General features: G+C 37.5%; 1 protein-coding gene across 1 annotated transcript in view; it reads left to right on the top strand.

Moving 5' to 3' along the window:
• LOC124398912 (signal-induced proliferation-associated 1-like protein 2) overlaps positions 1–24,046 on the top strand; it is an 80,139-nt gene that overhangs the window by 24,703 nt on the left and 31,390 nt on the right. Inside the window, 7 exon segments of the mRNA XM_046869428.1 lie at positions 11,108–11,296; positions 12,397–12,571; positions 12,818–12,921; positions 18,910–19,067; positions 19,296–19,872; positions 20,638–20,912; positions 22,609–22,860. Of these exon segments, the coding sequence (XP_046725384.1) occupies positions 11,108–11,296; positions 12,397–12,571; positions 12,818–12,921; positions 18,910–19,067; positions 19,296–19,872; positions 20,638–20,912; positions 22,609–22,860 (1,730 nt within the window).

Raw genomic sequence — 24,046 nt, 5'->3', positions numbered from 1 at the left:
TGCTGTAGTGATATACAGTCGAACCCACTTATCTCGACCTCGGTTAACTCGCCAACCCTATTAAGTCGACGTTTTTGAAGTGGAACCGCCAAATTTGCCACTTGATGTCGGTTATCTCGATCCGCATAACCAATCGCCGGCTTTTGCCACGTCACCATCTCACTACCGTATTTTCGCATAAAACTTTTTTTTATAGAAAGTTTGACATACCCCTCACCCAGGGTGCATCTTACATACGCGAAAATATGGTAGTGAGACGGCACTGTGCAGCCGCCGAAAAACTCACGGAAGTGGCGGAAAAATCAAGCCTGACAGATGCTACAGGTGTAGGACACTTTTCAGAGCTGTGTGTCAGAGTGAACTGACTTGAAAATTAAATTTTGACACTGGTTAGCTTTTTGTAAAAACGAACTACACTCCACACGTTGTTAGTGATTTTGTGAGCGATCTTTGTGTTTGCAATGTTGGAGAATATAATAAAGGTTTGTTTTGAGAATTGACGGTGGTTTGTATTGTATACTGGTAAATCTCTGCTGTTAGTAGGTGCACATATGCCTTTTGTTGTTAACAAACATGTATGTACATTTTTATAGCATGCCTTCATCAAACAAAACGCGGCAACGCTGTTGTGTAAAAAACCCTCCAAAAACATGTGCATGTACATTCTCATTTATTAACGCACATCATGTACATGAAGAAATTTCAAGCACGTTAATATACTACCGCCATATTGGTTTTCGTTTATCTCGATCATCGGTTATCTCAACGCTTTTTGGCGTCCCCTACGCCGGCGACATAACCGGGTTCCACTGTATATATATCAGTGATATTCATTTTTTGCTATCATCTTTTGAATATATTTTTCCTTTTAAGCTTTGCGTTGCTGTCCTACACTTTCTGCTGTTATACTGATTACATTGTTCACTTCGGAGATGTTCGCACTGCACTGTCACTTTAATTCTCCTTAAGTCTGTTTGTGTTTATAATGTTCACACATGAAACACTACTGCACTACCACATAACACCCTCTGTACACATCTGAATTTACGTTTTATACTTATATATCTCTTTATATACTGTATATATGTATTCCCTTTTATCTTTCATCTATAATGCAAATACTTTAGTGTAGGGCTGCTGCTATCAATTATTTTAGTAATCGAGTATTCGAAAGATTATTCCAGCGATTAATCGAGTGATCAGATAAGAAGTACTTTTTCTTTATTAAAAAGCAACACTAAATAAGAGAGAGAAAATAAGAAGGGTCTCTTAAAATGAACAAGCTATTTGTTTTCTTATTTTTTAGAAAAAAAAAATTATATTGCTGAAATTGAAGAATATTGGTGGAAACTAAACGCATTTAGTGATTTAATTGCCATATTACAACGAAATACATCAAAACAGTGCTTACAAAAAGTCCCTCCACAGTGGCCGTGTAGAGCAGGTTATGGGAAACTATTCATTAAATGAAACTCATAATTATTCTCACTCATGTATTTATTTATTAAACGTCGTACAGTATCGTGATGTGGTTTTCTTGTCTATATAGAAAAGCTATAAACCTGCTTCACTAAATACTCTATGCAGCTACTGTGGGCCTTTTTTTATGGAATGTATATAAATAAAAAGTGTGGTCTAGTGGTTAGGATGCGGCGCTCTCACTGCTGCGGCCTGGGTTCGATCCCCGGTCAGGGAACCCACCCCAGCCATTAGGGTTGCACAAGCCTTAGTGCCGGTCCCAAGCCTGGATAAATGGGGAGGGTTGCATTAGGAAGGGCATCCAGCGTAAAAACATGCCAAATCAAACATGCAGATGATCCGCTGTGGCGACCCCTAACGGGAGAAGCCGAAAGAAAGTTTTTTTTATAAAAATCTATTTGAAAATACTAAAAAAAAAAAATTACTTTTTTTAAAAAGGTAACCGCATTGTAGGGGGTTTTCTTTATGTTTTAGTTTGAAATGACCTCAAACTTTTCTTGTTTTTTTTTTGGCCTGAATCTTCTACACGAGTTTAGCTTCCAGAGTTTAGCGGGCAGTGTGTCAGTAATTTTGGTCTGTGGAAAACACAGTGCTCCGTGTTTAGTTAAATGGACTAAACAACACAATGGTGCAAATTTATTTAGGATAAATAAAGTTATCTACCTGATAGGGTTGTAATGGTACACATAGTAAAACTGGAATTTTCGGTTCGATGCACATGTGTCTTTTTTACTTGCAGAACAAAGTTAAAATCTGAGTTCCCTTAGGGAGGTATTAAGTGTCTCCATTTAGTCTCCATTTCACACTTTGAGTGTATATTTTTTATTGTTGTTATTAAACCTGAAAACATACACAACAATGCCAGTGGTATAAAAAAGAAACGCAGTGTCACTGTGGCTACTCACTCCGTACCGTAAATCAGATTTCTTTTGTGCATGCGTGATTCTTTTGTTTTATGTCCATCTTCAAGAATGTCTCTTAAAAGGAGAAAATCCTGACAATTCCACATATCGAGGGATAACAGATGGAAGTAATGAAGACATTAGTCAAGTAGATGTAGTAGTGTTACACACTTATAAAGGATTACATTTAGTACACGTGCGTGCCGAACCGAAAGCCCTCCACCGTAAAGATTTCGGTACGACTAAGTGCACCGTTACACCCCTAATAATTACTGCTTGTATAAACTGGCTTTCAGTAGAGCATTGATGGTTCTAGATTGATGTTGGATAGTGTTTAAGTTTGAGCAGCTGTACATATGGCTTTATTGGGATTTGAACTTGTATTTTATTAAGATGGGACTGATGAAATGTTATCCATATTTTTCTTGGTACCTGCAGTCTTACAACAGTCTATATTTTGTTTTTTTCTTCTTTAATCATGGTAATATCTGATAAAGATGCTTGTCTGTGATGTTCAGAATGCCCCTGTGCTTCACCTTCAGAGATCTTCCCTCCAGACTTTGGTAGAGGTATCCATGTCCTTTGAAGCGTTTCCATTTCCATTTGTGCCATGTGCAGCATGGATCCCAGCAGCTGAGGCTGGACATTATTTGGTCTCATCAGTGATATATGGTGACAGGTGGTCTCTGGCATCTGAAGTCACAGCTCTTGCTCAGCTGTTAGGTGCACTTTAGAAGCAACACCTTCTGTTCCCAGAAATGCCCTAAATCCTTGAACCTTCTGTCCCAATATTTATTCCATTGTTCTCATGTGACTGTATTCATCTTGATATTCTCCTGAGTAAAAATTCATTCCATACAGGAGTGATGCAGTTGGTCCAAGGTTTTCTAAATAATCCTGAATAATTAAGAGAGAAGAGATTATTCGATGGACCAATCTGTACAGTACTCACTAAAACCGGGGTCACCAACGTGGTGCTTGCGGGCACCAGGTAGCCCGCAAGGACCACATCGCCCGTGGGCCTTTTTCAAAAATAGCTGTTTCTAACTTTGTTAAATCATTGTTGATAATTATTATGAGAAATGATTAACATGATCAGTGTCTTCACATAAATGAATATCATAAATTATTAATAATAACATATAATAAAAGGTAAATTGAGCAAATTTGTTATTTCAGATCAAACGAAAAACTGTGTGTATTAAACTGGTAGCCCTTCACATTAATCGGTACCCAAGAAGTAGCTCTCAGTTCAAAAAGGTTGGTGACCCCTGCACTAAAATAACCGAAAGGCTGCAGCCCTAATTGACAACGATGGTAAAAGATCCAATTTATACAGATTATACAATTTTATGTAACATAATTAAAAATGCTAACATTTTATATCTAATAATACAAGTTCATTAATCCACTCAAATTAAAATGGCAAAATACTGAGGGCAGATAAACAATCTATAAACCCACACATAATGAAAAATGCCCACTCATCTATCTTCTCTCTTTCCCCCCATTATCTCCTGTTCTCTAAGAATAGTTACTGCAGCACAAACATCTGGTTTAAATATTAGAGGCATCAAATTTTGCCTATTACTCCGAGTGGTAGTGCCACCTGTGGCAAAATCTGTACAAGGCCTTGATTTTGAACTGTATAAGGCCAGCAGTGATTATCCTCCAAGAGGCTTGGTAGAGCTTGCTAGAGTTATACTAGTGTGGGTACTGTGCAGACCATGCAGAAGAGCTGACCCTTGTCCAGTAGTTTATCTTTACGGAGTAGAAAGTTTAGATGAATATCTTGAATTAAAAACACCTCCACCCACTCAAGCAGTCAGGCTGTTTTTTCCTCACCTCTGGCCACATACAATGTGTTTATTTTACATTGCCATCTGCTCACCTTTGTCTTTTATTAAAATCAGATTATTGCTTATTCTCCAGGAGGGCATCATTGTGCTGTAGTAGAGTGTGTACTGTGCAGGGGAATTACTACTAGAGTAATGAAGAATTTGATTAAACCACCTCTGCCTACCATTTTTCCCATAGTGACCAGCAGTCTTCCTCTGCCTTGGCAGTTCCACCCCTCAGGGTAATTGCCTTCCTGCCTGCCTTGCCAAATTTTGTTGTGGGGAATTTTGATCTGGCTTGCACTTCTTGAGGATAAGTGGAAAATCTTCCCCCAAATTAGTAACATCTGTATTATAGAAGAAAACGTCTTGAATTAGAGTAAAAACTAAAAAGCTGACCATAAATCATAATCTTTCATGTCCATTAGGCAGGCTATGCTTGCCTCCTCCATTTGGAAATTAGCAAACAAAGTTTGTTGATTATTTGTCTAATGATAAATTTACTTGTGTATCATCTCAATGTATCTTAAGTCTGTTAGGATTCTTCTTTTTTTTTTTTTTTTTTTTGGTTACTATTTTTATGATCTTTGATTTTTTTAATGTATCTTACTAAGTCTGATAGGATTCTTCATATAATTTCTTTATTATTTATATATAGATTAATTATTATTATGCTCATGTTCTTTCATCTTTGAATTTTTATCATGTTGGTTTTCATCTTTATTTTGTTTATCTAGTCCTTCTTTGGTACTCTCACTAAATTAATCATGGTTCATTCTCACCCAGCAGTTCTCACACCACTGCTACCAACCAATGAGAGCTAGATACCTCTTGTGAGACACATGAAACCAGCTGATTGCATCAATTTGAACTTCTGATTATTACTTAAATTTTTTGGTGTAACATTTTGCACTCAGAGGAAATCACTGTCCATGCACAATTTTTCTGTGTTTGTAAACGGAGCAAAAGTAGGCCACTGTTGAATCACCGATTTTTGCTTTCAGACTTTCAGTGGTTTACAGTGCACAAATGTGTACTTGGATAAAGAATACAAATACTCTGCTTAAATATTAATCCAGTAAATATTTTTTATTTCTACTTGAGAAAAATGTAAGTGTACTCACTACTTGAGTGTACGCTCAAGGTTTGATATGCTGTGCATCCGAAAGACCAGAGCATAGTTATTCTTCTCTGATTGCTGTCATCAACAAGGTGTTTTGGCCTGCAGACTCTTTGCTCTGCTTATGTGAAGGCTGCATACAAACAAATCAGCTTCTAGATATAAAAGTACTGACTACTTTGATTTAACTATATTTTAATAATTTGTGCAATTCAAAATTCTATTATTTTGTGCATCTTAAGTAGAGTGGTTTGTTATGCACAGACAGTGAGAGTACTTTTACTATGCAGAAACTATTCACATGATGAGGAACAGCATGTTTTTCTAAAAAGTAGTAGAAATAAAAAGTAACGTACCGTAATTTCCGGACTATTAAACGCACCCAAATATAAGCCGCACTGAATTTTTACAAAGATTTTAATTTTTAACATAAAAACGCTGTACCTGTCTATAAGCCGCAGGTGCCTACACTAAAACTAATGAACTTTACACAGGCTTTAACGAAAGACAGTGTCTGTTACATGGCTTGTATCTAAACAGTAGCCTACCAAGAAAGTCATTGTTCACTGTCTTCCTCCTTCCTTTCACAACAATTTCTTTTGGGAGTTTTTCTTTTGGCATTGTCGTGCGTTTAAAAATCATCATCGGTGAAGCTTTTCTCCCGATGCCGTGCATCTCAGAACACAGGTGAAGTGCGTTTTTTTTTATGCCCGGTTGTTTTCAGCGTGACGAATGATTTGCATTTCCTGTTGACAGTCCGAGTGAGCGGCAGGTCAAACGTCAGAGGAACCTCATCCATATTTATGATGTGGTGCGGCCCGATTCAGTGGGAGCGCATCTGATTTATTATAAAGAGTTTTACTGGTTCACCTAAACCCGTTTCGGCAATTTCATTGGTCTAATGTAATGAAGCTCAGTTTTTTTGGTGGCTTGAAGCTTGTGAAACCGGGAAAAACCCAGGAAAAAAACAGAAATTTGCCGTTTCACTGTTCACTTGTATCCCTAATCATCATGCAGAGACCTGTGTTGTGCCACATAGATCAATCCATTGGGCTTTGCTTTTCTCTATATTCCAACCTCTGCAAAACAACCTACTTTCTCATACACGGTATCTAAGATCTGGGACATTCTCTCTACTGCAGACAGTAAGAAACCTGTGCATGCTTTTGTCCCATCAAGATTAGACTAATTCATTTTTATCTGCTCTAGCAAAGAGCTCAATTACATAATGCTGCTGATTGAGTTCTAACAAGCAAGAAAAAGGAGGATAACATTACACTTGCCTGTGGCTTTCAGAATTTATTTTAATATTTTCTTATTGATTGTAAAATGTCTCCATGGACGTATTTCATTTAAATGATTGCTAGATAAGTTTTTTCAAGAGCACTTGGTTTTTCCCATGGTAATATGCTAGGATTTTCCCAAAGCATAAAGAGTGGGGCGTTAACATTTTGGACACTGTTGTGGTCTGTTGTATCTACTTCAGGGTCTGATCCACATTATAAGACTCTTTTTGGCTGACCATGACTGTAAAGGGTTTTTATTTGACTTCCATTCATTCAGAACATGACTATTCTTCTCCAATCACTCTTATTAACAAGGTGTTTCAGGCTGCAGACGATTTGCTCTGCTTATGTTAAGGTTACATAAAAATAAATCAGTTTCTAGATGTAAATATTGTAAATGTTGCAAATAAAGTTCGTGTGACACACCTCATCAAACACTGTGGGAAATGTTTGGCCTCGTTTATCAATGTAGGTAAGTGTACAATGTTTATTCAGCCATACATAATTTTGGTAGAAAGATTTAGAAGATTAGAAGAAAGATTGGGAAACCCTTGCATTCATGCATGCATTTGTACAGTGCAAAGCTCGTTCCTGACACTGATTCAAGTTATTTTGACTCTACTTTGACTTTTATGCCAGAAACATATTTTGTAGGGTAACAGAATCTGGCAAGATTCCAGGATAGCTGAATAGTACATTAAATGAGATAACAAATCTCATTTTGTTGTAGATAGGGATCTACACTATACCCAAGAAATGTTCATCCTCTTTAAAATATTATTACATCTTTTCTATCATAAGTGTGACATTAATCTTCAGTGAGCCATTTGCTGTACAGCTTATGGGTTATGGCAAAGAGAGCCTGTTTGCTGCCTAAATGGTCATGTGTCAAGTAAAAAGCACAAAAAACTAAGTCCATTTAATATATACATGGGATGTACATTAGATTAGCAAATCGTGTTTTTTTTTCCCCCTTGTAGGCCTGTGGTGATGGTGTTGTTCTGTTGCTATCATTTTGCACTCCAGCAACTTACAGCTGAATAATACTTTCCTTATTACTCTAATCCATACACTGTTACTGTGAAAAAAGCTTCATCTCATTTTTTTTTCCATGTCCTTTATTTGCAAATAAATTCTTTAAAAATCAGACAATGTGATTTTCGGAATTTTTTTTTGTCATTTTGTCTTTCATAGTTGAAGTGTACCTATGATGAAAATTACAGGCCTGTCTCATCTTTTTAAGTGGGAGAACTTGCACAATTGGTGCAAGTTCTTTTTTAAATACTTTTTTGCCCCACTGTATGTTGTGTATCTGTTTCACTCAGGGTTTAGTCTGGTTTTTGAACCACACATTTTTTTTTTTAAATATATTTGCCTATTTAGGTTTGTCTACCTCCATTTTAAATGCAATTTTAGCATTTTTTAGGCATGCAGTTTAAAATTTAAACATTATAAGATGAACTTACTAGTTTTTTGTATTATGTTTTTTCTTTTAGCCAAATTATTGCTTTTAAATACTTTTTATGAAGAAAATCTAAACTGAATATTAATGAACACAATTGGGTGAAAATGACAGTGCACCCTCTTTGAAACCTATGGTTTCGTGTACCAAGACATAATAAAATTATTTTGTCTTTATAAGGTCTTAGAATTGGGTAAATACAACCTCAGATAAACACCACCACATGACATATTACAAGCCGAATTCCAGAAATGTTGGGACTTTTTTACATTTGAATAAAACTAAAACTAAATACTTTCAAATCAGATGAGCCAATATTCTATTCATAATAGAACATGGAGAACATAAATGTTTAAACTGAGAAATGTTATACTTTTATGCACAAAATGAGCTCATTTTCAAATTTAATGCCTGCTACAGGTCTAAAAATAAATTGGCACGGGGGCATGTTTACTATGGTGTAGCATCTTCTCTTTTCAAAACAGTTGAAGACATCTGGGCATTGAGGTTATGAATTTCTGGAGCTTTGCTGTTGGAATTTGTTCCTATTCTTGCTTGATATTGGTTTCCAGCTGCTAAAGAGTACTTGGTCATTTTTGGCGTATTTTTTGTAATGATGCACCAGTGATTTCCAACCAAAATGTCAAATTTGGACTTATTTGACACTTTTCCAATTCGAAACAGTCCATTTAAATGGGCCTCAGCCCACAGGACATGATGCTGCTTCTGGACCATGTTCATATATGGCTTCCTTTTTCATGATAGAGCTCTAGTTGGCATCTGCAGATGGATTGTTTTCTCGACAGTGGTTTCTGGAAGTATTCCTGGACCCATTCAGTAATGTCAATAACACAATCATGCCGATGAGTGATGCAGTGTCGTTTAAGAGCCTGACACACCCAGATTTCTCCAGTCTCTCTGAATCTTTTGATGATGGTATGTATTGTAAATGATGAGATTTGCAATTTGATGTTGTGGAACATTATTTTTTTTAAGTATTCCACAATCTTTTTACGAACTCATTCACAGAATGGAGAGCCTCTGCCCATCTTTACTTCTGAGAGACTCTGCCTCTCTAAGATAAACCTTTTAGCCAATCATGTTACAGACCTGATGTCAATTACTTGATTATTTGTTTTCTTCCAGCGGAATATAAAAAAAATTAGCAGACATCAAATTTTAAATGAGCTCATTTTGTGCATAAGTGTTCAATTTCTCACTTTTAACATTTTTTATGTTCTCTGTTCTATTTTAAATAAATCGTTCATGCGATTTAAAGTCTTTTAGGTTTAATTTTATTCAAATGTAAAAAACGTCCCAACATTTCTGGAATTTGGGTTGTACACCGTCATCATTTTTTATACAAAAAAATCAACCTAAAAAGGATTCATGTGTGGAACTGTATATACATATTATTTAATAGGTTGTAGAACCTAAAGCAGCAATAACTTTTAATTGTTTGGAAATGGCCTTATAACCCTTCCCAGATTGATGAGCAGCAGCAATCGCTTTCTTAGACGATTGCTGATATCCTTTCTCCTTAGAGTTGTGTTACACACCTGAATGTTCAAGATCAGCAAACTGATAAAACTCTTATAGAGAAGTTTAATCTTGTGAATGATCAATCAATCAATCAATCAATCAATCAATCAATCAATCAAGGGCATTTAAATAAGAGCACCTGGATGCTATTTGGCCTCTTAATTCCTGTGGAAGCAGTAAATAGTGTAAAACAGGGGTCACCAACATGGTGCCTGCGGGCGACCTGGGACCACATGAGTCGCCCGTGAGCCTTTTCTAAAAATAGCTGTTTCCTACCTTTGTTAAATCATTGTTGATAATTATTGTGAGAAATCATTAACATGATCAGTGTCTTCACATAGATCAGGGGTGTGAAACTTAGTGTCAAATCCAGCCCGACGTACAATTATATCTGGCCTGTGAGATGATTTTATACAGATCTATTATTATTGTTATTAATGTCCCGGCGATAAGAAGCGCTGATAACACAAACTACAGACCCCATAATGCAGCGCTTCAGCTGCCTTACCGAACGCTAGACTACCTGGGAACATTCCAGCAGCAATCAAGTTGATCTTCTGTTGATGTATTTAACCCTATTGTTGTAAAGTTACTGTGAAGCCCCACACAATGGTGAAGAGAAAAGTTGATTCTGAAAACCGATGGGATTCTGAGTATATGTTTACTGACACTGCCGGTAAACACGTGTGTCTTGTGGATCGAATGTGGCTGTAATTAAGGAATTGAATCTAAGACGGAACTACGAGACAAAACATCAGGAGAAGCTGAAAAACCTGAATGCAGAGCAGAAGATACAGAATGTAAAAGAGTTAAAGAAGAATCTGACATTACAGCAGACGTTTTTCACCAGAGCAAAATCACAAAGTGAAGCTGGTGTAAAAACAGAGGAGAAATCAGAGTCACATCAGCCAGTTATTTACTCAGGGAGAGTTTCTGAAGAGCTGCATGATGAAGCTGTGAGATGTCTGGTGTTTGACAGGAGATATTTTTATGGAGAGCAAAATATTTTAAGTTATTTAAAGTTTAAGATTATTTTTTATAAAATGGAATAAGAGCCACACCAAGCTGCTACTCCAGGGCCCCTGAGCAAGGCTCTAAACCCCATAGCAACTCAGTTGTATAAATGAGGTCAATGTTAGTCGCTCTTGATAAAAGCGATTGCCAAATGCCGTAAACGTGATGTAAATGTCATGTGTTGTTCATCTAAGGTTGTATTTAAAATAAAGGCCTGCTAAGCGCCAGATGATTTTTTTTAAATTCAAAGAGGGTGTACATTCTTTATTTACATGACCATAAAATAAAGTTGAATATGGTTATTCATTAAAGTACCCTTATTAATAGTGCTAAATAGTACACTGGTCATTTGGTTACTTGCTTCTTATCATAAACGCAAAAAATATATATATATTTGATATTAATTTTCACATTTATTTATTTATTACATAGCTTACTTCTATATTTATTCTCTTGCCTGTTAGCTGACAACTCTTCGAGGAGCAATTATGGAAGATGCGGTGCCTTCTACAGCAAGGCATGGCACAGCCCGTGGCCTCCCCCTAAAGGAGGTGCTGGAATATGTAGTTCCTGAGCTCAACATTCAGTGTCTCCGACTGGCTCTCAACTCCCCCAAAGTCCCTGAGCAGCTTCTCAAGCTGGATGAGCAGGGGGTGAGTGATTTATGCACTTAATCACCCATCATGATGTATACTTTCACACATACATACAAAGAAGGGACCATTACATATTATCATTTCATCTATTTGGACCTTGGTGTAAGTTTTTTTCTTTCTTTTTCTTTTAATAAGTACTGTTTAGTTTAGCTGTATATGCTGATGTTTGGTTGATTTGTAATCCTTAGCATTTTATTTGTTGACTGAAAGAGAAAATGCAAATATTGCAGGACAGTATGATAAGACATTAATTCATATTTAAATTAAATAATAAAATATTTAATAAGATAATTGTTATTTTCCTAAGAATAATAGTAAATAAAATCCCTGGATGAATGGGTGTTTTTTTATACTCAGCATTAGTTCTTCAGTAGTCAATCAATAGTGGAAATTAATAGGATATAAAACTTTAACAAATCAGAACATTTTTAGGAAGAAGCAGAAAAATAAACACTTGCAATAATCTTTTTCTAGATTTGCCGAAAAGTAACAGCTCCAAATTCGCTTAATTGCAGACTGAAGTGTAAAATCTGAAGATTTTACACTGAAATGGACTGTAATTTGTAGCTATTTAAAATTCCCTTTACTTTGTGACAGTTTTGGATAAAGAAAGGCAGCCCTAATGATTGTCGCTGCCACCAGGTTTGGGGTCATTTAGTTGAGCACATGTCACATGTAGAGAGAGTAATCAGTACCTGTCAGATTTAGCAGCAGGTCCTTCAATTTTGAATAATGTTAGGTGTCTTGGCATCCTTCCTGGTAAGTTTCTAAAGGGACATCTGGGTGATGGCACTGTAAACATGGCCACATCAACCAATTTTTAAACTGCATGTACAATTTATCCTACTTTTTATTTTCATGCAATCAGAATTTTATATTGTATTTTAGAATTCAGGGTGTAAAATTACATGAATTATCATTCTGGAATTATTTATTTGGGTTATTTTTTGTATATTTTCACCAAAACCATTTCGCCATTTTTGCCCATTTAACAGGGGGATGTGGAATTTTTACATCCATTGTGGGTGCAGTTTTGTTACTGTAATATTACAGAATATTGGCTAATCAAGATGTCAAAATGCCTGTGTGTTTTTCAGCTAAGTTTCCAGCACAAGGTGGGTGTATTGTACTGTAAGGCGGGTCAGAGCACAGAGGAAGAGATGTACAATAATGAGAGTGCTGGGCCTGCACTGGATGAATTCTTGGACCTGCTTGGACGGAGAGTGCGACTAAAGGGCTTTAATAAGTACAAGGCACAGCTAGATAATAAGAGTATGTTTATTAAGCATATATTTATATACCTACATATACACCTGTCTTATTTATGTTTTCTTGTATGTTATTTGGTAGTGGTATATTGAGTTATGTGTAGTTTAACTGTGTCTAAAATCGCCTAAAAACATGGTTTCCTTTGCTTGGGGTTAATAAATGGCTGTAGATGGATCACATCTGTTTTAAGCATATTGGTGGTGTGCTGCGTCTGTATGTCTGTGGCTCATGGTTCTTTTTCTGATACAGCGGACTCTACAGGAACCCACTCACTCTACACTACTTACAAGGACTTTGAACTAATGTTTCATGTGTCCACTCTCTTACCCTATACACCCAACAACCGACAACAGGTCAGTTATTGTTTTATTTGTGGGTTTTCCATGAAGCATATTTCTTATGAAGAGAAGCTGTGTATCTGTGGGAATGAATGGGGGGGTAAGTAGGTGGGTTATTGCTTAGACAACACACTGCAACACTTATTAAACAATATGTCCATTGTTTGCACCTGGATGCATGTCTTCTCATGATGATTAGTAGACATCTCAATGGGGCGGAATATTGTAAGCAACTTCCAATCCAAGATTAATGAACAGGAATGAACTCGAATGTATCACTTTTAGTTTAAAGTGCTTGGAGCTGCATGGGCAGGTAGTTGTGCATCCTAATAGTGTTTTACATGCTAGTACACTGTATTGGCAAAAAAAGGGTGCAGCGAGGCTGAAGTCTGCACTTTGTACTGGCCACTTGAGCTCTTCCATAAAACCTAGTCCAACCATAACTTCATGAATCATGCACAGGTGATGTAGTGCTGCAACATGTTCAGGCTAGGCCTTCAAATTCCAGCATAGGGAAACTGTAATTGTATAGTACAGTAAAACCCCGTTGTACGAGCATAATTTGTTTTTGAAAATTGCTCGTAGGTCCATTTGCTCGTACGTTCAAACAAATTTTCCCCATAAGAATGAATGTAAAAGTGATTTAATCCGTTCCGAGATCTCATTCGATCGCTTATTTCTGCACTTAAAAAGTATTTGTAGCATATTTTAACAAACAAATACACCGCAACTTACCGTAATGTAAACATAATTTAACACTTACCCATGTGGTAGTGGTTGATTGCGAGTGTGAGACGCACACCACGCTCGTAACCTTCTTGGTTTCAATGGTAATTCCATTTACTTTAGTTTTCACAGCACCATCACTGATTTTCTTGGGAAACATTTTTCAAGATTTCTAGTGAAATAAAAATATAACACTAAAAAAAAGTTATGTTTTTGCTGCACTAAACAACGAGAGCGACTGAGCGATACGTCTTCAACTAAGCAACTAATGCTACGACCAGAAACCTGAACCGGCAGCGTGGGTTTGCTCCTGCCTTAGAAATTTGCTCATGAAATAGGGTAAAATTTCTCGAGCAAGGTCGCTCGAATCCCTGTTTGCTCGTACTATAGGTTGCTCATACAACGGGGTTTTACTGTATACATAAACTTTCTTTTTAATTGTGCTTGTCCAGCTTGGTGGTGACAGTTCAATCTTCCAACAGGAAGGTCCAGAGATATAATAGCAGTGATTGTCAGGTGTCCCCAATTTTGGCTAATAGTGTAAATCTTGTTTTTCTTTTCTTTTTTTTTTATTTGTAAACAATTCATGTATAATAGGTTTATATTTGCATTCATTTTATTATTTATGTTGACCAGATTACAAAAACTCTTTTGATACTCATAGTTAAAAATTGAGAGATAGTGGAGCAGAAATTGAACCTTGAAACAAAAAGGAAAACCAACACCCAAGTGTCTAATTCATAAGTTACATGATTGGTTGATTGGATAACTCGTAAATGAGCAGGTCTGCAGGAGTTCCTATTCAACTAAATGAACAAGTAAAGGTAACTAGCATGAAAGCCTATTAAAGGACTCTTGCTGGCAGCAGTGGCTCATGATAGATTTTGGTGGGGAAGGAGGTCATTAATAACAACATAGTTTCAGACTAAATTGGGTCAAGGGTCTATCACTCTTGGCTTATACTGTAGGATACTATCTTGTATGTTTTTAGAGCAAACCTGTAATAGGGAATTGAGTGTAACCAACATGCAACATACAGTCTAGCAGCTCAATTTGATTACCGTATTTTTCGGACTATAAGCCGCTACTTTTTTCCCACGTTTTGAACCCTGCGGCTTAAACAACAAAGCGGCTAATTTATGTACTTTTCCTGGGTTTTTCCCGGTTTCACAAACTTCAAGCCAAAAAACTGAGCTACATAACATTAGACCAATAAAATTTCCGAACGGAGAGGAAAAAACGCACCTCACCTGTGTTCTGAGCTGCACGGCATCGGGAGAAAAACTTCCACCGGTGGCGCACGACGATGACAAAAGATAAACTCTCCAGAGAAATACAGTGGTACCTTGACCTATGAGTTTAATTCGTTCCGTGGACGAGCTTGTATCTCAGTTTGCTCGCACATCATATCATTTTTTCATATTGAAAATACTTAAAATGGCATTAATCCTTTCAAACCCTCAAAATGACACCATGTTTTTGTTTCATGTTATTAAATTGGAAAATACATTTCTGAATTACAAATCTTGTATAAAAACATAATAGAAAGAGTATGTAAAGATACAGTTGTGTTCAAAATTATTCAACCCCCAATGCTGTAAATGGTTTTAGGGAATTTAGTGTACATTTGTAATTGTATTCAGAATGAAATCCTACAAGGACTTCTTAAAGAACCATATGCAACTAAAATGACATCAATTAGTTTTGTAATACAGTAGTAAATGTTTCTTTTGTGATTTCTTCATTGACATAATTATTCAACCCCTCAAAGACTACCACTCTGAAGAACAGAGGTTCAATGAAGTGTTTTCAATCAGGTATTGAAAACACCTGTGGATATCAGGGAGCAGCAATAAAGCCTAATAAGCATCAATTAGGCAGCTTTAAAATGACTGTGATACTCAGCTCCTTCTAGACATTTACTGGTGTGGTTACAAACATGGTGAGGTCAAGAGAATGGTCCAGGAAGACAAGAGAACAGGTGATTACTCTTCACAGGAAGGGCAATGGCTATAAGAAGATTGCAAAGATGTTAAACATACCAAGAGACACCATAGGAAGCATCATTCGCAAATTCAAGGCAAAGGGCACTGTTGAAACGCTACCTGGTCGTGGCAGAAAGAAGATGCTGACTTCGACTGCTGTGCGCTACCTGAAGCGTAGAGTGGAGAAAAGTCCCGTGTGACTGCTGAGGAACTGAGAAAAGATTTGTCAGATGTGGGTACTGAAGTTTCTGCTCAGACAATACGGCGCACCCTGCGTAATGAAGGCCTCCATGCCAGAACTCCCAGGCGCACCCCCTTGCTGTCCCCAAAGAATAAGAAGAGTCGACTGCAGTATGCCAAAAGTCATGTGGACAAACCACAGAAGTTTTGGGATAGTGTTCTGTGGACTGATGAAACAAAATTAGAACTGTTTGGGCCCATGGATCAACGCTATGTTTGGAGGAGGAAGAACAAGGCCTATGAAGAAAAGAACACCTTGCCTACTGTGAAGCATGGCGGGGGGTCAATCATGCTTTGGGGCTGTTTTGCTTCTGCAGGTACTGGGAAGCTTCAGCGTGTGCAAGGTACCATGAATTCTCTTCAGTACCAGGAGATATTGGATGACAATGTGATGCAGTCCGTCACAAACCTGAGGCTTGGAAGACGTTGGACCTTTCAACAGGACAATGATCCCAAGCATACCTCCAAGTCCACTAGAGCATGGTTGCAGATTAAAGGCTGGAACATTTTGAAGTGGCCATCGCAGTCACCAGACTTAAATCCGATTGAGAACCTCTGGTGGGACTTAAAGAAAGCAGTTGCAGTGCGCAAGCCTAAGAATGTGACTGAACTGGAGGCTTTTGCCCATGATGAATGGGCGAAGATACCCGTAGATCACTGCAAGACACTTGTGTCAAGCTATGCTTCACGTTTAAAAGCTGTTATAACTGTAAAAGGATGTTGTACTAAGTACTAAGATTGAATGTCACTTAAGGGTTGAATAAAACTGATAATGATGTGAGCTCAGAAAAGACATTTGTGGTTATTTCATTATAAATGTTATGTTATATTTGATGTAACGAAGGTGGAGGGAAAACTTGTTTTTACTATCAATCCTGTACACTACGTATCCCTAAACTTTAAAATTTTTACTTTTTCTTCTTTGCTTATCTTAATTTTTGTCACAATCTTTGCTTTCTGGCTTCGCTTCGCCTTTGAGCAGCGACGTCTCGAGCTCGTACCTCATTTTTTTGCTCGTGTAACAAAGCAAAAAAATCGACCGAGTGACCGCTCGTACCTTGGAAAACTCGTACATTAATGCACTCGTAGGTCAAGGTTCCACTGTAGTTGTGAAAGGAAGGAGGAAGACAGTGAACAATGACTTACTTGGTCGGCTACTGTTTAGATACAAGCCGTTGTAACGCGTTGAGTCTGGGTCATGGGAGAGCTCACTAATACTCCAGTTGCAACAGAAATCATATAAGCACAGACAGGTTTCCAAAACTCGTGCTTTTTTATTTTCTTGGCAACAGCGTTATGGGTTCGTCAAAGAAACTTCAAAATGAGCATCAGAAAATAATAAGGACATATTCCTCGGTCTCCACACACGCAGTAATAGCGGAAGAATGCAGTGGCAGGCTATTCCCAAAATACCGCTGTGCTCCTAATAGAAGCGCAACATATTGCATTTAGTGTCTTTCATTAAAGTCCGGCTTATATATGGGTGCGCTTTATAGTCCGGAAATGACGGTATATTTTTAAATGATTATTTGTTCCGCTGTGTCTTTCCACAATTATTATGGTCCGAATAATTAAGAAATATAGCTATCACTAGCTTATCAGCTTTCAGCATGAAATTGACAGTTAAAATTTAACTATTGTCACACAATTGGTAGGAATGGTAGGTTCTTGTTGGGACCCACAATAAATGGGTGCAAATGTGCCTTTTGAATTATTTAGTTTTACCCCAAATAGTTCCCATATCCCACCCCCTAATAAGACATGCATATACCTACTTAAAGAGGATGCTTAAAAATTAATTTACCTTCTGGTTTATTTCACCACAGCTATATCTGATAAAGTAAAGCTTGTTAGATTAGCAAAATTCCTGTGGCCTATTGGATCTTCTTGTGCCAGTTTGTTCATATTATTTCTTTTGCCAAAATGATTCTCTCAGAAATTACTGGAAAAATAACTTTTTCTTACTCCTAATTTTGGGCAATTGCATGTATGTACTTCTTATTCAAAATGTACAATATGTAATGACCAATTCCCAAATTTCATCATACTGGGAAAATAAATGGTACAACGACTGAACATGCATACAGTACATACATTTCCTTTATTGTTTAATACAGGAAGAAAATTATGCTGTGTTTTTCTTAGGCTAAAAAACTTCATCTGCAATAATTTTTCTAATTAATACATTTGGGACAGAATCATGGCCAGCCTAATGGTGCATACTCAGAGTTGGCAGAGTTTTAGACCCAGGGGCTTAAGAAAAGGCAGCATGGACATGCGCTTGGAAAATGTGATGAAATTATGTGATGTAGCCATACCGACATAACATGTTCGAAAGAATGTTTCAAACATTATGAGGACTTCATGTAGCAAAGCATGTGAGCATCGACACTGGTGTCCTTTTTCCTGATCGAGGCGTATAAAAAGTGACTTTTTACTTAAATCTTACATCTTTCATTCCATTTAAACTCACAATATTATGTGGTACAAAAATAAGTTAATGGCGTAATGTTGTTAATATACAAATATTTCTGGACTGTATCCAAATCCAAATCAGTGACATTCTGAGTGTTATCCTTCTGGTCATTAAAATAGTTTTGTGCTTAATTTTATGCACTAGTGAAAATTATAAAGTACATTTACAAAAACCATGCTACATCTTTCAAATTTCTCACAAACACTGTTTATAATAATTGTATTAGATGCATCTGCTTAGTACCAAGAGGAAGGTACTCTCTTTATTTTAAATATCATGTGACAAATTATATGAGTCATCTTTTTAACTGTGGTACTTTTAACTCTTGAACAAACTACTAATGCAGCAACAAGCTTGCGAAGTTGGTGATGGCACACTTATGGTATAATTTTTTTTTTTTTCGGAGTCACTATATACTTTTAACAAAGATAAAATTATACTGTTTATTATGCAATGTGAAGTTTAAAGTAAGTGATTTAAAACTGAGGGACTAGATGTCATTATAATTGCATAATACTGTGCAACCTTTGTATGTAACTTTTAAAGTGTTCTGCACCTCTTTCTTCTTCCTTCCAGCTGCTCAGAAAAAGACACATTGGAAATGACATTGTCACCATTGTGTTTCAAGAACCAGGAGCCTTGCCCTTTACACCTAAAAACATTCGCTCCCACTTTCAGCATGTATTTGTTATTGTTAAAGTCCACAATCCATGCACTGAAAACGTCTGCTACAGGTATGTTTCATATAGTTATTTATTTAACCCATTGAAGGTATTACAATATCTCTTTCACTCCTGCCTGTTATTCTTAAAAAAAAAGACTGGTTACTTTCAAATCATTTAGTCAAATAATGCATTTTTAACTGTTTTTAGCTTCAGTCTGTTGAACTTTTACTTCTATGCCTTATTGTGTAACAATATAGATGTTAAAAAGATGTGGTTCCATTTCTCCCTCTTATGCAGTGTTGCTGTATCAAGATCAAAAGATGTGCCTCTCTTTGGTCCTCCAATTCCTAAAGGTGTTACTTTTCCAAAGTCATCTGTCTTCAGGGACTTCCTCCTTGCCAAGGTCATCAATGGTGAGAATGCAGCACACAAGTCAGAGAAATTCTATGCTATGGCTACTCGAACACGCCAAGAGTACCTTAAAGACCTAGCAGAGAATTGTGTAAGCACAGCTACTGTGGACTCTGCTCTGAAGTTCAGCTTCATCACACTGGGTGCCAAGAAAAAAGAGCGGCTCATACCACGCAGGGACGCCCACCTTCATAGCATTGGAGCCATCATGTGGAGTGTGGTGGCACGGGATTTCAGCCAGTCAGTGGATGTTCATTGCTTGCTTGGCATTTCCAATGAGTTCATTGTTCTGATCAATGAAGAGTCGAAGAATGTGACCTTCAACTGCTCCTGTCGTGATGTGATAGGCTGGACGTCCACCATCATGAGCATTAAGGTATTCTATGAACGTGGTGAATGTATAATGTTCTCAGCCCAGGAAGGCTATGGAGAAGACATCAGGCAAATCGTCCTGCGGCTTGAGGTGAGCAATTAATCACAACACAAGACTCACACTAGAGCAAGTCATGATTTTTCTTTTACTTATATTAGGTTTGTAAAAGTTTGTTAATATCTAACTCGATATGTGGGCCTTCATCAAATTGTTGCCACAAAGTTGGAGGTACAGCATTGTTTGTGATGCCTTTGTTCACTATAGCTTTATAATTTTCTTCACTGGAACTAAGACGCCTAGCTACGGACGACAAGTAATTATTTGGAGCAACTATTGAACAACATAAGCCAATTGCATTCTTCTGTGACTCATGTCTCTTGTCTTCAGAGCCGAAAAATCAATCAAACTGAATCTAAGCAAATGTATTCATACCAACACTGGAATCTGCTTCGAATTCCATCATATTTACATGTACTTTACCAAATTGTTTCCTTTTTTTTGCCATTAAAGTTTATGCTTTTGAATAAAGATAGTCTGTTTGGCTTGCCATTGGTTGTCCATCACACTGATGAAAGGCTAAAAAAAGGGCTACATTGCCACCGAAATATTTTAAAGTAACATCATGCAATGCATTTTGTTAAGGTGATATTCAAATGCAGAGTTAACTGTGGCAACAGTACCCAAGTATTCTGCAGTATTTTACAGCACAAAGTGTCCTAGAAAGACACAAATATAGTTATTTTTAAACACACTGACAGCTGCATGATTTTTTTTTTTAAGTCTCCTTGCTTTTTGAAGTGTACTGCTGGTATACTTAGAGAATTCTCCACTGTCCCTCTCTGTGCATGATATTAGATAACCACCCATGGCTGTGAGACTACAGAAATGACACTACGTCGGAATGGCTTGGGACAGCTGGGATTCCATGTCAACTTTGAAGGCATTGTGGCTGATGTCGAGGCATTTGGATTTGCATGGAAAGCAGGCCTGCGCCAGGGCAGTCGCCTGGTGGAAATTTGCAAGGTGGCTGTAGCCACACTTACCCATGAGCAGATGATCGACTTGCTACGCACATCCATCACAGTCAAGGTGTTGATTATTCAGCCTTTTGAAGATGGTACTCCCAGAAGGTATTTCATTCTTTAGCTCTTTTTTTTTTTTTTTTTTTTAATCAAACCCTGTTTTCCCTCATTCTCTCTCTCTCTCTCTCTCTCTCTCTCTCTCTCTCTCTCTCTCTCTCTCTCTCTCTCTCTGCCTATCCTTTTTAAGCTTTCTCACTGGACAGAATGTGTTGGTTAAATCGGTTTCTAAGCAAGATATAATTTTGGTTTAATGCTATTTCAAGTCCAAACAAAACTGATATGAGTCAAATATGTTTTTAGATATGGTTGACCAACACAGAATTTCTTATCATTGCTTGTTATGCAACAATGAACTCCCTTTTCTCTCTTTCACACACACCATTGCAGTTTGACACCAGTGAAGAGCCTGCATAAAGCAGATATGCAGATATTCCAAGACTCCTGAAGATTGACAAGATTGTCTTGTGGATGACTGTATTGAATGCTTCAGAAAGTGATACATTGATGTTGTATACAGTGATGCAAAAGTGAAATCATACACTGTTCTACCAGAAAACTCCATATCCAAACATCCAAACTCTTTCATTGTTATTGCTGAATATATTTTTAATGAAACTAACTATGATCTTACTACCGGCCAAAAAAAACAGACAACTTTGGCTCTCCTGTCAACAAGTGTGAAGAATACATACATTTAATCTGTTCTGGCCCCACCGGGAAGGTCTGACCACAATCTCTTTTTACTGACAACTGTGACAATGAAGACAATAAGGAGGTGGCCACAGGAGGCAGAGATGGTTATGCAGATCTGCTATGAGAACAAAGACAGATGTGTTATGTAAACCACATGAGGAGGACATAACTAACAAGATGGAGTGCAGAATGTAGTACATCAGTTACAGCATGGATGCTATAACTGATATTATGACATAACATTATGACAGGTGAAGTGAATAACACTGATTATCTCATCATCATGGAACCTGTTAGTGGAGGGATATATTAGTCAGAGCATCTCCAAAACTGCAGTGTTTTGGGGTGTTCCCAGTCTGCAGTGGTGGGTAACTATCAAAAGTGGTCCAAGGAAGGAAGAGTGGTGAACCAGAGACTGGCTCATGGGCGGCCAAGGCTCACTGATGCATGTGGGGAGTGAAGGCTGGCCGGTGTGGTCAGATCCACCAGACAAGCTGTAGCTCAAATGTTAATGCTGTTAATGCTTGATGGGTCAGGACTGTTTTGTCAACAAAAGGGTGGCCAACACAACACACGCTCGACAAACTCAGCCATTCTGGACAATAAACAGCATCCTTTCTGTGACTCACTGAATTAAACAGCTAAGAAGAACAACCTTTGTAGAAAACACGTTCAGACCTTCTTGTTTAGTACTAACAGCAGTAACACATCATTGTGTTAAAACATGACATTTAAGATAAGCTAATTGAACAATACTTTACTCCCATTAACTATCCACTTTCATTCTTTGTTTGTTTGTTTTTTGTCTTTTCTGTGCTTTTCAAATATCACTTATTAAAATACTGTTTGTTTCTGTTACACTGCACTGCAAAATGTAAAATATATTCTTATGGCTATAAGAGCAGCATTATTGCAACGTTTGCCTCAACAATCCAGATGTGCTGATCAGAAAGCTAGTGAAAGCTTTAACTGATGGAATTGTTGTAACTGATTCTGCATGTTAACATTTTTAAAGAGGAACCTTATTTAAAATTATTGCCTGCATTTTCAGAGGCTGTTCTGAGCTTTACCGCATTCCCATGGTCGAATACAAACTGGATAGTGAAGGCACACCCTGCGAGTATAAGACCCCATTCAGGAGGAACACCACCTGGCACCGTGTGCCCACCACTCCAGGGTGCCAGGCCCTACCTCGAGGCTCACCCACTCAAGGTCCGGAACAATTGCAATGCCAACTTCAGCACAATGAGATCTCCATCCCATGCAGCACATCATTTGACAGGAAACTGTCAGATATCTCCAGGTATTCCCACAATCTAACCCGCTAACATTTAATATCTCTGCATATTAATAATTGCTATAAACTGATCCCTTGTACCCAAAAGACACACGTTTGTCTTTTTACAACAAATAATAACTATACCCTGTGAGACAATTTGTCTTACTTTATAATACCGTAATTTCCGGATTATTAAGCGCACCCAAATATAAGCCACACCCACTGAATTTTACAAAGATTTTTTTATTTTGAACATAAATAAGCCGCCCCTGTCTATAAGCCGCACTTAAATTAACTTTACACTTACACTTACATTTTAAAATATGTTGTGGCTCCTTTAAGAGCAGAGCAGCATTTGGGGAATAGCCTGCTGCTGCATTTTTCCGGTATTACTGCATGTGTGCAAGACCGAGGAATATGTCCTTATTATTTTCTGATGCTCATTTCTAAGTTTCTTTGACAAACCGTAACGCTGTTGCCAAGAAAAATAAAAAAGCACGAGTTTGGGAAACCTGTCTGTGCTTATATGATTTCTGTTGCAACTGGAGTTAGTGAGCTCTCCCTTCACCCAGACTCAACGCGTTACAACGGCTTGTATCTAAACAGTAGCCTACCAAGAAAGTCATTGTTCACTGTCTTCCTCCTTCCTTTCACAACAATTCCTCTCGGGAGTTTTTCTTTTGGCATCGTCATGTGTTTAAAAATCACCACCGGTGAATCTTTTCTCCCGATGCCGTGCAGCTCAGAACACAGGTGAAGTGCGTTTTTTTTATGCCTGGTTGTTTTTAGCGTGACAAATGATTCTCCTTTCCTGTAGACAGTCCGAGTGAGTGGCAGGTCAAACGTCAGCGGAACCGCATCCACACTTATGATGTGGTGCGTCTCGATTCAGTGGGAGCGCATCTGATCTAATATAAAGAATTTCATTGGTTCACCTGAACCCGTTTGGCAATTTCATTGGTCTAATGTTATGGGGTTCAGTTTTTTGGCTTGAATTTTGTGAAACCGGGAAAAACCCAGGAAAAATCTATATATTAGCCACTTCGTTGTTTAAGCCGCGGGGTTCAAAGCGTGTGAAAAAAGTAGCGGCTTATAGTCCAGAAAATATGGTACTCTTCTTGAACAGTTCATCCAAACTAATTTCCAAATTAAAACTCAATATGAAAATGTAATATGTAGGTATTATATTAAGTCAAAACAAATGTTGGAA

This window comes from Silurus meridionalis, chromosome 2, assembly GCF_014805685.1.
Source record: "Silurus meridionalis isolate SWU-2019-XX chromosome 2, ASM1480568v1, whole genome shotgun sequence".
NCBI lineage: Eukaryota > Metazoa > Chordata > Actinopteri > Siluriformes > Siluridae > Silurus > Silurus meridionalis.
Note: the sequence above shows the minus strand (reverse complement) of the source record. Positions and strands in the feature narration are given on the sequence as shown.